Source organism: Lepus europaeus, chromosome 9, assembly GCF_033115175.1.
Source record: "Lepus europaeus isolate LE1 chromosome 9, mLepTim1.pri, whole genome shotgun sequence".
NCBI classification, from domain to species: Eukaryota; Metazoa; Chordata; class Mammalia; order Lagomorpha; family Leporidae; genus Lepus; species Lepus europaeus.
In genome coordinates, this window is record NC_084835.1 from 70,132,746 (window position 1) to 70,146,769 (window position 14,024).

The following is a 14,024-nucleotide window of genomic DNA, read 5'->3' on the forward strand; positions in this document are numbered from 1 at the left end:
TTATGAAACCACAGGCCACATGCTCAGTTACTAAGCATGCTAAGTTTGCTGAAGAGCAGCCTGTCACTGAAGACGTACACAGAGCAGGGGTTGAGGTTGTCCTGGTTATGCAGGGCCTGGGGGGAAACTTTGGGGGAGCTAAGGAAAGGAGAGGGAGCTGCTGGTTCTGTGGCTACACTCATGGTCATTTTCCTATTTAGATCTCAAAGCTCAGCTGCAACCCCGGCCAATGGATGGCCTGTCCCCGGACACCCCCCTCCCCAGGAGTGCACGTCCCTCCCGCTGCCCACCATCTCTCAGGGTGCTTTTGGCGCACCATCTTTCTCTTGGAGCCCGAGGGACTTCCCTGTTCTCTCGGAGCCCAGTCCGAGCGTCTCGTGCTGGTGTGCACACAGTGCCTGCCACTCCCATTCTCATCTTCCCTGTCCCATCAGTTCCTCTCAAGCACCCTCCTCCTCCTCCTGCCCCCCAGCTCCCACTGTTGACTTATTCCAGTCTGTGCATGTGCCTTCCCCGGCCAGCAGCAACCGGCACTCTGACAGCCACGGTGGAGGGTGACAAGGCAGCCTGGAGGCCAGTAGTTAGGACACAGCCCAGTGGGGGCCAGGTGTTGGCTTGTGAAACGGCCCTGTTGAACGGCAGAGCCATAGGGGCAGTGGGGGTGGGGAGTGTTTATTCACTCGAATTCACTCATACATTCTACAGTTTTTAAAAATTGAATTCCTGGTGTTGGGGACGGAGCCGTGCCTTGGAAAACTCAGAGGCAGAGGAGTGGAAAACCGTGATAACAGAGGGTCAGTGCGGGCAGCCATAGTCTGAGTGCTGTGAGCCTCTGTGTGTGTGTATGTGAGTGTGTGTGTGTGTGTGAGTGTGTGTGGGAGGGGAGGGGGGCCTGCAGGTGGAGGTGCAGCAGGTGCTAATACCGAGCGCAGGAGAGGGGCAGGTGCTTTCACAAATATACACACAGAGCAGCGTGGCTGGGGTAGCCTGTGTGTCGAGAGGAATGGTAAAAGCCACTCATTCTGATGGACTCGTCAGCCATGACCCTAACCCATGCTGCAGCTGCTCACTGAGGAGACAGAGGTAAGGAAACCAGTGAGGGCTGAGACCCGCCCTGGGGCCGGCAGGAGCAGGAGGTGTTTCCGTCCCTGGAGTAGTTACTGAACTCTTAAGAAATTCTAAGAACGCTCTAGCTGCAGGTGTAGGAGTTGGGGACTTGGGTTAAAGCACCCAGTGCCTGCCACCCACAGCCCAGCAGGGAGCTGCAGTGCAGGGTGAGGAAGAGCTGCAGTGTAGTGCTGTGTGATGGAGGGCTGCCTGGTGGCGGTGGTCTTATGCACTTTTCAAGAGCTTTTTGAAGCCCCCGCCCCTTGTATGCGTGCACTTCACAATGTTTTTGCACCAAAACAAATATATCTTTAAATTCCATTTTTAATGAGTTTTTTCAATTACCCTTGTATTTTGGGTAGTAACTTTTATTTTTCTGGTATTGAGAAATCATTTCTTTCTTTTTTTTTTAAAAATTATTTCAAAGGCAGAGTTGCAGAGAGACAGAGAAAGATCTTCCATCTGCTGGTTCACTCCCCAAATGGCCACAACTGCTGGAGCTGGGTCAATTTGAAGCCAGGAGCCAGGAGTTTCTTCTGGGTCTCCCATGCGGGTGCAGGGGCCAAAGACTTGGGCCATCTTCTGCTACTTTCTCAGGTGCATTAGCAGGGAGCTGGATTGGAAGTGCAGTAGCTGGGACTTGAACCAGTGCCTATAAAGGATGTCAGCTCGGCAGGCAGCAACTTTAAGGGCTACGCCACAGTGCTGGCCCGAAATAATTTCTTTTTTTAAAATTTTTAAAAATTTTTTTTGTGGGGTTTATTCCCTTTTATACAAAATTTTATTTGTAAATGTACAACAGGCTCCAAGATAACTCCAAGATAACACTTCATTCTAACTACGGGTGGCATAAGATGTTATGGCCGGGAATCAAGATGTTTAGCTAGGAATGCAATCAAGGGCGTCATCACTTGAGGCACAAGGAACAGCTTACTTTTTGCCAGATGTCTTAATTCCACCTGTGGCCAGGGGGCCCTTCCCTGCCACCTTCCCTTTTAGCTCCTCGAGTTTCTTCTGCTCCTCTTTCTGTTTTTGCTTGAAAGCCTTATCTTCCTCATCCATCTCCTTGGCCTGCTTCTTGGGCTGTTTCAGGAGCTTCTTCTCACCACCTTCCCAGCCGGACATGGCGCCTGCCGCCCGAAATAATTTCTTTTAAAGTGTGAAGAATCATTAGGCCAACCACAGCCATGTGCTTAGTCCTCTGAGCGTCCTCCTGGGAAGCAGGTGCTCCAGAGTGTGAGGTGTGGCAGTGGGGGCGGGGTGTCCCTCCCAGGAGGTGCGTCTGCCACAGGCTTGCAGTGTCCTCATGCATCCTTGGTCTCCATCCAACCTTAACAAAGTCGAGATAGACCTGTGATGCTGAACACTTAGGGGCCTAAGATGTCTTCAGAAAGATGATAAAAACTGAAGACTCTTTCTCAGGAAAAAGGAGAGGCACACAATTTTAGTTTCAGTCTCAGGGGTGCTGGGATGCCTGCATCCCATATGGGGCTGCCTGGCTCCAGTCCTGGCTGTTCTGCTTCTGATCTAGCTTGATATCTAGCTTTGGCCATCTTCTACTGCTTTCCCAGGCCATAGCAGAGAGCTGGATTGGAAATGGAGCAGCTGGGTCTCAAACCAGCACCCACATGGGATGCCGGCACCGTAGGTGGTGGCTTTACCCGCTATGCCACAGCGCCGGCCCTGAGACATTGTTAAAAAAGCACTTTTTGGAGCCCAACCACAGACCTATTAAAGCTCCCCAGATGCCGGTTTAGAATCCCAGACTGACTCTATGGGCCGCACGGTGCTTTGTATGACAGATATTTTCTTGTGGATACTCTGTGGTTCCCGTAGCAAGAGACACAAAGATATACCAAGTGTCAAGTTCATCCCACAAATGTCAAGCCTTGTACTTCTTTCATCTCATACAAAAATTGGTGGGAGGAAAGATTTATTATGCGTGGAATAATATTCAGCCATAAAAAGGAAGGAAATTCTTATGCGTGTCACGGTGTGGAGGAACCTTGAAGACACTGATGCTAAGTGAAATAAGCTAGGGGACTGCGCCGTGGCGCACTAGGTTAATCCTCTGCCTGCAGCGCTGGCATCCCATATGGGTGCCGGGTTCTAGTCCCAGCTGCTCCTCTTCCAGTCCAGCTCTCTGCTGTGGCCCGGGAAGGCAGAGGAGGATGGCCCAAGTGCTTGGGCCCTGCACCTGCATAGGAGACCAGGAGGAAGCACCTGGCTCCCGGCTTCAGATTTGCGCAGCTCCGTCCGTTGTGGCCATTTGGGGAGTGAAGCTACGGAAGGAAGATCTTTCTCTCTGTCTTTCTCTCTCTCATTGTCTGTAACTCTGCCTGTCAAATAAATAAATAAAATCTTTAAAAAAAAGGTAAAAAAAAAAAAAAAAAGAAGCCAGATGTACAAAAGACAAATACAGTGGGATTTCACACAGAGGAGGCACTGAGAGAAGTCAGATTCATTGAGACACAAAGTAGAAGGGTGGTTGCCAGTGGCTACTGGAAGGGAATGGTGCTTCTTACTTATTGGGTACGGAGTTTCAGTCTTGCAGGATGAGAAGAGTTCCGAAGATCGGCTGCACCGCAGTGTGAATGTGCCTAACGTTCCCGACTGTGCGTGCGCAAATGGCTACGTGGCCTGATTCAAATGGAACAAGCTGGTGGGCATCCAGATCTTTCTCCAGCCATGCGGGCTCCCTGAGCTGGGATGAGCAGCTGTGGCCCCAGGAGCACGTTGCTTGGCTTGGGAATGGTTCTGCTAGGGCCCTTGGGCTTGGCAGTGGAACGTTTTCCATTTCTGTCCTTGTGATCTTTTCATCTCGCTATTGACATATACTTTCCCTGACGGGAATGGCTTGTGGCCACCTTCTAGGCTCCACGCAACTTCTAAAGGAAAAGTGCGGCCTCATATATGAGTCATCATGCAGGAACTCTACGTTTGGTAGGACTCATCTTTTTTATAACAGGAAGTCAATACATGTTGCTAAGCTACTGTGTCCACCAAAAAAAATCATATAGTAGATTCCATTGTACTCTTGTGTTCTGTGAGAGTTGATGATTCCTCGATGTTAATCCAGGGCTTTTGTTCTTGACCTCCTTTGCCCAAAGTTAATTAGAGTTTGGCCATGGCATACTTGGTGCAAACAAAATAAAAAAGGCCTGAATCAGAATTTCCCATGAGAAAACAGTCTTAAACTTTCTCAAAAGAACTTAAAAAGCTCTACTGGTCCATGCTTTTAGCTTCTTCTGCATCTATCTATCTATCTATCTATCTATCAATCATATATCTGTCTACAGTCTATCTATATCTGTCATCCATCTATCAGTTATTCAAGGACCTTGCAAATCTCTGATTTAATCTTACTGTTGCAAAGGAAAGAAATACAAGGACTCCTCAAAAAGTTAATGGAAAATGCATATTAAGAAAAATCTATGCATGGGGCCGGTGCAGTGGCACACTTAGTTAATTCTCCACCTGCGGCACCGGCATCCCAATATGGTGCCAGGTTCTAGTCTCGGTTACTCCTCTTCCAGTCCAGCTCTCTACTGTGGCCTGGGAAGGCAGTGGAGGATGGCCCAAGTGCTTGGGCCCCCTGCACCTGTGTGGGAGACCAGGAGGAAGCATCTGGCTCCTGGCTTCGGATGGGCGTAGCTCCGTCCGTAGCAGCCATTTGGGGAGTGAACCAATGGAAGGAAGACCTTTCTTTCTGTCTCTCTCTCTCACTGTCTAACTCTGTCAGATTAAAAAAAATAAAGAAAAGAAAATCCATGCATGAATTTAAAAATCTTTTTGCATCAAAAGAAACTTATCTTTTCACTCCATTTCTAATGATAGTTTCAAATCCCCTGTACACAGACTTCTCACATAAGTGTTAGGAACTGCAAGCTCCTTGTTTGGTCTGCTGGGGTTGGGGCATCTGTTATCACCTCTGAAAAGAGAAAGGCAGTCAGAGACCATTTGGAAGTGCAGTGTAAGGAAAGGAAGAACTAGGCCTCCGTTACGCCATTTCCCCAAGACAGAAATCTCAAATAATGGACATCACTGCCTGTATCAGAGGCCGTGACCCTCAGTGGGGTCATCCTGTCTTCATATTTCATGTACATGAACTCACTTGACAGAGTTGACAATTAGGGTACCATTCAATCCAAGGTCCCACAAGAAGGTGGGATGGGCGCACGGGAACTGGCTCTTCCTGCAGCTGGAATTTCTTACGTGCGCTCTGTGTCAACGCCTCAGCCTGCGGAGTGCGCTGACGGCAGCTTTTATCCCCACACAGCATTGTTTCCGAACGCAAGTCACTGTCCTCCTCTTGTCTCCGTGAGTAGCTCCACCTCCAGGGTGAGACCTGGCTGTGCTGAGCTTTCTGAGAGAGGAGCTGTCCGTCTCCAGGTGCTTCGCAGTTAGGGGCTTGCTCATTTTAGCAGTGCTCATAAGGATTTGAGAGTGACAAAAGGTATTGTGAAGCTAGGGCATTGAGTTCTAAAATGATTCAGGAGACAAGAAATGTGTGTGAGATCTGAGTTGAGACTTGTACCTGGAGGACCTGGGCTGTCAGTATGTGCCCAGGAATTTTCCTATGTGTTCCAACTTCCTGCCAAAGATGCACATTTCTGATGAAAAGGAATTTCCAAAACTAATTTTACGTCTACCTGCTTTCACCAGTATGCTAGCCTCTGACCCCAACACTCATGGAAGCCATCATGGTTAAGGGCATGAACTTTGGGTCAAAAGTTAGATTCTAAGTTCCAACTCCATTGACAATTACCTTGTTATTTCTGTTAGGCCTCAGTTTCCTCAAATGTAATAGTGGATCTTACCCAATGGGGTAGTTCTGCTGATCAGATGAGGTGATCAAATGAAATGCACTGAGCACCTGCATTTAATAAGTAATGCAATCCATGTTTACTCTGATCACCCAGGAAGCAAAAGCAAGCCAATGCCTTGGCTCCACGCCACTGATTTGTGGGAAGAACAAAGGACTGGTTCTGTGCTCTGGATGCAAAGCAATGAAAGCATCTTATTTATTTATTTTTAAAATTTTGTGTGTGTGTGTTTTTTTAAAGATTTATTTATCTATTTGAAAGGCAGAGTTACAGAAAGAGTGAGGGGGAGAGAAAGATCTTCCATCTGTGGCTTCACTCCCCAAATGGCTGCACCGGCCAGGACTGGGCCAGGCCAAAGCCAGGTCTTCCATATGGCTCAGGGTTCCAAGCACTTGGGCCATCCTCTGTTTTTTTCCCAGGTGCATTAGCAGGGAGTTGGAGCAGCCGTATGGGTTGCTTGCATCTCAGGCAGTGGCCTAACCCACTCTGCCACAATGGCAGACCCAGCGAAAATATTTCAAAAGCATATTTGTGTTTCACTGTTACATATGTTGTATTTTACATTAATAACTCCAAAACTATTTAAATATGCACGTGGCAGATTCAGGTGTTCACTCAGTGTATCTGGTGTATGTTGGGCATCTGCTATCTGCCAGCCAGGTGCTGGGGAAGAAGAGACAAGATGCAGCCCTTGAGCCGTGGGAGGACACAGGTGCGAGCCAGTGCCGGCAGTGGAGTGAAAGGGGGCACCTGGAAGAACTTTGGTGTGGAAAGTAGGGAGTGGGCCGGAAAGGGCTGCTGGCATGAGGCAGAGCAAGAGGTGAGAAATGGCAGGGGTTACGGGCGGCTCTGAGAAAGCCAGGTCACCAGAAGGGTTGGAGTGAATCCGGGAATGGTGGGCAGAGAGGCTGGAAAGAGACGCTGACCTTTGGGTCCTTGTGTGCTCCCCCAGAGCCTTGGCCCTTCAGCCTGAAGCTCTCAGGGCACTGCTATGAATGTGTACCCGAGGACTTCAAAGACTTCATGGCAAATGGAATTAAAAGGTAAATTTATTTTGATGCAAAAAACTGAAATCTGTGCATAATTTATTCATAATACACATTTTCTGTGTATTTTAAGTTCCCTTAAATACATGAATTTTCCATCAAAATAAACTTATCTTGTGACTGGCATTGTGGTGTAGTGGGTAAAGCCACAGTCTGTGACACCAGCATCCCATATGGGCTCTGGTTTGTGTCCCAGCTGCTCCACCTCTGATCCAGCTCCTTGCTAATGGCCTGGGAAAGCAGCAGAAGTTGGCCCAAGCATGAGACCTGGATGAAGCTCCTGGTTCTTTTTTTTTTTTTTTTTTTTTTTTTTTGACAGGCAGAGTGGACAGTGAGAGAGAGACAGAGAGAAAGGTCTTCCTTCCATTGGTTCACCCCCCAAGTGGCCACTATGGCCGATGTGTTGCGCTGACCCAAAGCCAGGAGCCAGGTGCTTCTCCTGGTCTCCCACGCGGGTGCAGGGCCCAAGCACTTGGGCCATCCTCCACTGCCTTCCTGGGCCACAGCAGAGAGCTGGACTGGAAGAGGAGCAACTGGGACAGAATCCAGCGCCCCAACCGGGACTAGAACCCGGGGTGCTGGCACTGCAGGTGGGAGATTAGCCCAGTGAGCCACGGCACTGGCCCAAAGCTCCTGGTTCTTGGCTTTAGCCTGGCCCAGACCTGGCCATTGCCCATTGCAGCTGTCTGGGGAGTGAATCAGCAGATGGAAGATCTCTCTCTCTCTCTGTGTAACTCTTTCAAAATAAATCTTTAAAAAAATGAACTTATCTTTTAGTTCATTTTCTAGGAGCATTTTGAAGTAGCCTCAGATACTGATCATTTTGTGTGGAGGATGGGTTGGAGGTAGAGACCAGATTCAGGGTAGATGAGGTGGCTTCTGCATCTGTCGGAACAAGGTCTGGATGTGGGCAGTGCCCCTGGGAAGGAGCAGGAGGCAGGGGCACTGACAGAACTGTGGAGAGTGAGGGCGGGGGAGGAGGCAGAGAGGACCCCCGGGTAGCCAGAGTGGCAGTGGAGGATGCGGTGGAGCATAAACAGAGAATACTTTTTTTTTTTTTAGAGTAAAAGAGGGGGAGGAGCATGTTTTAAGGGTGGAAGAGGATTTGTTCCTTTTGAAAAAACTTTACATAGACACCAAATTTTTAATCAAGAAAAGTGACGATTCAAATATGCTTTTCTTTTAGTACATCTGGAATGAAATGATCGGTAATCATCAAGTCCGCAGGAGATGTGTGAACAGGAGTTTGCACAAAGACTCCCAGGAATGACCAGGCAGCATCTGAGCCAAGCTACCCACGTATATTTTTAAAGATTTATTTATTTGAAAGGCAGAGTTACAGAGACAGAGGGAGAGTCACAGACAAAGAGCTTCATCAGCTGGTTTGCTCCCCAGATGGCCACAAAGGCCAGGGCTGGACCAGGCTGAAGTCAGGAGCCAGGAGCTTCATCCAGGTCTCCTACATGGCTGCAGGGGCCCAAACACTTGGGCCATCATCCACTGCTTTCCCAGGTGCATTAGCAGGGAGCTGGATGGGAAGTGGAACAGCTGGGACATGAACCAGTGCCTATAGGAGGTTCCAGCATTGCAGGTGGTGGCTTTAACCTCTGCGCCACAGTGCTGGCCTCTAACCCCCATAATTTAGGATGGGGAAGGGGAGGGAGAGAATTGTAAAACCTTGAGAAAGAGGGAGACTGGTTATAGAAAAAACACTGATAAAATGATACTAATAAAAATAGTAAAAAAATCCCCACTGTCTTCAGATACCAGTTACTGCCTCTACCCTGACGTTTAATTAATGGCTTTTCATTCTCTCTTCCCAGTATCCTCTGATAGATTCTTAGAATAAGTGGTAGGTAGCAATAAATGAAGTCAATGGAAGGAAGAAGGAGAAATAGGCACTTGGGTAATTCACAGATTGATAGTGACTCACTTAAGTCAGGTGGAGCCATGAGTGCTACATAGGCAGAGTGGGAAGAAATTAAGACCAGGTTTGGGGATATAGCCACAAGATCAGTGAGTCTGTGAACTTCAAGTTCTTACGCCTCCTTGTGTGTCTTAGCCTAGAAACCTACTAGGTTGCAGTTTTCTTTCTTTCAGATGCAGTCATCTTATTCTGGGGGTTCTGGACGGCAGGGAGGAGTCGTGTTTGCTTTCTACTGCAAACTCAATAAAATAAGAATTTGAAAATGGGGAGGAGACACGCAGACACTTTCCCTTGCAGTGAAGGGCTCAGAGCAGTCCCACTCCCACATACAAAGGGCTCATGGAGTCCTTGTTTGCCGCAGCGCCCCCAGGAGAGGGCTGAGGTCAGCGGGAGAGGGTTGTGGGTGGGTGTCCCCCGGCTGACTTCCTCCCTCTCCTCTCCCTGCCAGGGCTCCCTCGTCCCGACCTGTAGTCCCCGCCCAGGCAATTCCAGTTCTGGGTGTTTCTTAAGCAAATAGAGCAAATCCTGCCAGCTCTAGGGGTTGCCACCTTTTAGAGGCTGGATTCCAGGGCAAGTCCTCATGACTTCTCATGACTCAGTGCACCGGCCTCTTCTCAGCCTTTGATCTCTCCCTCCTCAGGCTCCTTAAACACTTAGGTCTCTGTGCAGCCACCTCTCTCTGCACACGTGGCCGTGTTCTAATGATCTGTGCTGTGGCTGTGGAGCTTGGTGTTTCTGCCCTCCCGCCATGTTCTCTGGCTTTCTCAGGTCCATGTCCCACTGTCCAACCACATGGGGGACTGCTGGGGACTGGGAAGAAATTTGTCAGTTGCTTCTTCACCTCCTTCCTCTCCCCATTGCCACGCTGGAGACCAGCGCACCGCAGCTTCAACAAATGCTTGTGGAATGTGGAGTGAGACCTACAACATGGGTAGTTCCAAGGAAGAAAAAAAAATGTACACAAAATGTAAACAAATATCTCCATAAAGGATACAATAGTATAAAGGATACAATAGTAATTCTTTTTTTTTTAAAGATTTATTTATTTATTTGAAAAGCAGAGTTACAGGGAGGGCGGGAGACAGAGAGATCTTCCATCGCTGGTTCACTCCTCAAATGGCCGCAACACCTGAAGTTGGGTGGGTCTGAAGCCAGGAGCCAGGAGATTCATCTGGGTCTCCCATGTGGGTGCAGGGGCCCAAGGACTTGGGCCATCTTCCGCTGCTTTCCCAGGAGCATTGGCAGTGAGCTGGATTGGAAGTGGAGCAGTCGGGACTTCAACTGGCATTCATGTAGGCTGCCGGCATCACAGGTGGTGGCTTTACCCGCCACGCCACCCGCTGGTCCCAGTAGTAATTCTTGTCAAGCATCTGGTAGATGTCAGGTACTTTGTGTCATCACATTCGATGCCTGTAATGTTCTCGAGCATAGTGGTTTTACGGATGAGGAAGCTGAAGCACAAGTAAGCAGTTTGTCCATGTTTGGAAGGAGATTCCATGTTTGGGCAGCACTCACTTCTACTCTAGACTATACTGCTTGTGTTGCACTTAAATCTGTTTCTACCTACAGGGTCTACTGTGATTCCTTCTGGACGTATCATTGTATTGTACATTTGTATCTATAATATCAGGAGTAGATCTTTGTGTCTGGTTTGAGGTCAAAATTAATTTTTTTTTTAAATTTATTTATTTGAAGGAGTTACACAGAGAGAAGAAGTGGCAGAGAGAGGTCTTCTTCCATCGACTGGTTCACTCCCCAATTGGCTGCAATGGCCAGAGCTGCACTGATCTGAAACCAGGAGCCAGGATCTTCTTCCAGGTCTCCCATGCGGGTGCAGAGGCCCGAGGACTTGGTCCATCCTCCACTGCTTTCCCAGGCCATAGCAGGGAGCTGAATTGGAAGTGGAGCAGCTGGGACTCAAACTGGCACTCATATGGGATGCTGGCACTGCAGGCAGTGGCTTTACCCACTACACCACAGCACTGGCCCCATTTTTTGTTTTTGGATTCTCAAATGATAGCACATAATTTGTTCTTTAAAAAGATATATATATATATATATATATATATATATATATTCATTCATTTGAAAGGCAGTGAGAGAGAGAGAGAGAGAGAGAGAGAGAGAGATCTTCCATTGGTTCACTCTTCAAATGGCTGCAGCAGCCTGGCCTTGGCTCAGAGACAGAAATTCCATGTGAGCATCCTATATGGGTGGCACAGACCCAAGCATTTAAACCATTATCCACTGCTTCCCAAGGGCATTAGCAGGAAGCAGAGTAACTGGGACTTGAACAAGTGCTCTAGAGTAGGGTGGCTGGCATCGCAAATGGCGGCTTAACCTGATGCCCCACAGCTTCCGCCCCGGCACATGGTATTTTGAAAGCAACCATTCTTGTGTTGCAGTGTCACTTTTTCCCCAAGTCAAGTGACCTTACATACGTGAGTCAGGTTTGCATTCACTAGTCTATTACTCTGTTTTCTTTGTACTAAACTTCTGCTGTCTTAATCATCACAACTTGACAGTATTTCTTCATATCTGGAAGTATAAATCTTCCAACTTTTCCTTTTCAAGATCACCTTGAGTACCCTTGGCCATTTGTATTTCCATAAAAGTTTTAGGATCACGTTGCCTGTTTACATACACACACACACTCTCTCTGGGATTTTGATTAGGATTACATTGAAACTATAGATCAATTTGAGAAGAATTGACATCTTGACTCTTTTGGATCCATGAACATGGTAAATCTCTTTTTAAGGTCTTTATGAGCTTCTCACAATAATGTTACATAGTTTTTGTATTGCTCTCCTGTTCACATTTTGTTAGATTTATTTTATTTTTAAAAAAGATTTATTTATTTATTTGAAAGTCAAGAGTTACACAGAAAGAGGAGAGGCAGAAAGAGAGAGAGAGAGAGGTCTTCCATCCAATGGTTCACTCCCCAATTGGCCGCTATGGCCGGAGCTGCGCCGATCTGAAGTCAGGAACCAGGAGTTTCTTCCAGGTGGGTGCAGGGGCCCAAGAACTTGGGGCATCTTCCACTGCTTTCCCAGGCCATAGCAGAGAGCTGATTGGAATAGGAGCAGCCAGGTGTCAAATCGGTGCCCATATGGGATGCTGGCACTTCAGGCCAGGGTGTTAACCTGCTGCACCACAGCGCCGGCCCCAAGATTTATTTTATGTATTTTGTTTTTTTGAATGAGATTGTACTTGTGAACATCTAAAACTTTCATTTATTTCATTTATTATGGCTTACAGGATTTTGTGTATTGTTAGTTTAAGTAGAGACTTTGCTTTTCACTTACTAATTCCAATTGTGAAGTATTTTAGCTTTCTTATGTATGTAATTATGTCATCTATAAATAATGATGAATTTCTTTTTTTCTGATAACTGAATTTTATCTCTTTTTTCTTGATTTATATGCATTTCAGAACAATGTTGATTAAAAAGTAATGATAATGGGGCCGGCGCCGTGGCTCAATGGGTTAATCCTCCTTCTGTGGCGCCGGCATCCCATATGGGCGCTGGGTTCTAGTTCCAGTTGCTCCTCTTCCAGTCCAGCTCTCTGCTGTGGCCTGGGAATACAGTGGAGAATGGCCCAAGTGCTTGGGCCCTGCACCCGCATGGGAGACCAGGAAGAAGCACCTGGCTCCTGGCTTCGGATTGGCGCAGTGCTGGCTGTAGCAGTCATTTAGGGGGTGAACCAACGGAAGGAAGACCTTTCTCGTTGTCTCTCTCTCTTACTGTCTATAACTCTACCTGTCAAAAAAAAAAAAAAGTAATGATAATGGGCATCTTACTCCATTCTCAATCTTAGGGTGGAAACTTTAAATGTTTTGCTATTAAACATTCTATTTACTGTAGGTTTTTTTTTTTTTAAAGAAACTATTTAGTTAAGGAGGTTCTCTTCTATTTCTAGTAAGATAATTTTTTTTTAAAGCACAAGTGGATGTTAAATTTTATCAAATGATCATGTTCTTTCTTCTTTACTGTTATATATGAATGTAATTGATTGCAAAAATTACATTGACTAGTTTTTTGGCATAATTATTTTTATTATGATAAAATGTACATGATATAAAAATGATCATTTTAGATATTTTTAGTGGTGCAATTTAATGGTGTTCAGTACATTCTCACTGTGCCATCATCACAATTTCCCATTCCCAGGAAGAAATTTTGTACTTTTAAGCAACAAATCCCCATTCTACTCTCCTGGCAACCCTTGGTAACTTCCAGTGCACTTTCTGTCTCCATGAATTTTACTGTTCAAGATACCTTACATAGGTGAAATCATCCAGTATTTGTCATTTTGTGTCTTCTTCTTCTTTTTTTTTTTAATTTTTTGACAGGCAGAGTGGACAGTGAGAGAGAGACAGAGACAGAGAGAAAGGTCTTCCTTTTGCCGTTGGTTCACCCTCCAATGGCCGCTGCGGTAGGCGCGCTGCGGCCGGCGCACCGTGCTGATCCAAAGCCAGGAGCCAGGTGCTTATCCTGATCTCCCATGGGGTGCAGGGCCCAAGCACTTGGGCCATCCTCCACTGCACTCCCTGGCCACAGCAGAGAGCTGGCCTGGAAGAGGGGCAACCGGGACAGAGTCGGTGCCCCGACCGGGACTAGAACCCGGTGTGCCGGCGCCTTAAGGCGGAGGATTAGCTTAGTGAGCCGCGGGCTGGCCTGATTTTGTGTCTTCTTTGCATCATTGAGCATAATGTCCTCAGGGTGCATCCGTGTTGTAACATGGATCAGAACTTCATTCTTCTTTAAGGCTAAATGATTTTCCATGGTATGAATGTACCACCTTTTGTTCAGCCATTCATCTCTTGGGCTGTGCTGACCTCCAGGCTCTTGTGGACAATGCAACAACAAGCATGGATATGTGAGTGTCTTAGTCTTTGAGCTGCTATAACAGAGCATCTGAGACTGGGTACTTTGAAAAGGACAGAAATTTATTCTACGACAGATCAGAAGGCTGAGAAATCCAAGATCAAGGGACTGACATTGGACGTAGGTCTTCTTCTTATGTCCCTGCAGAGTGGAGGGAGGGAGGGCAAGAAGGAACAAACCCATTCCCCCAAGCCCTTTCCATGGAGACTTTAATCCATCAATGAGAG

General features: G+C 47.2%; 1 protein-coding gene and 1 long non-coding RNA gene across 2 annotated transcripts in view; one reads left to right on the plus strand and one right to left on the minus strand.

The window, feature by feature from the left end:
* Positions 1 to 14,024, plus strand: part of LOC133766573 (uncharacterized) — a 73,064-nt gene that overhangs the window by 22,413 nt on the left and 36,627 nt on the right. The window lies entirely within an intron of this gene.
* On the minus strand, positions 2,038 to 2,240 carry LOC133766571 (translation machinery-associated protein 7-like). Its single transcript, XM_062200237.1, has one exon. The coding sequence runs from the start codon at positions 2,230 to 2,232 to the stop codon at positions 2,038 to 2,040; it is 195 nt and encodes a 64-aa protein (XP_062056221.1). The 5' UTR covers positions 2,233 to 2,240.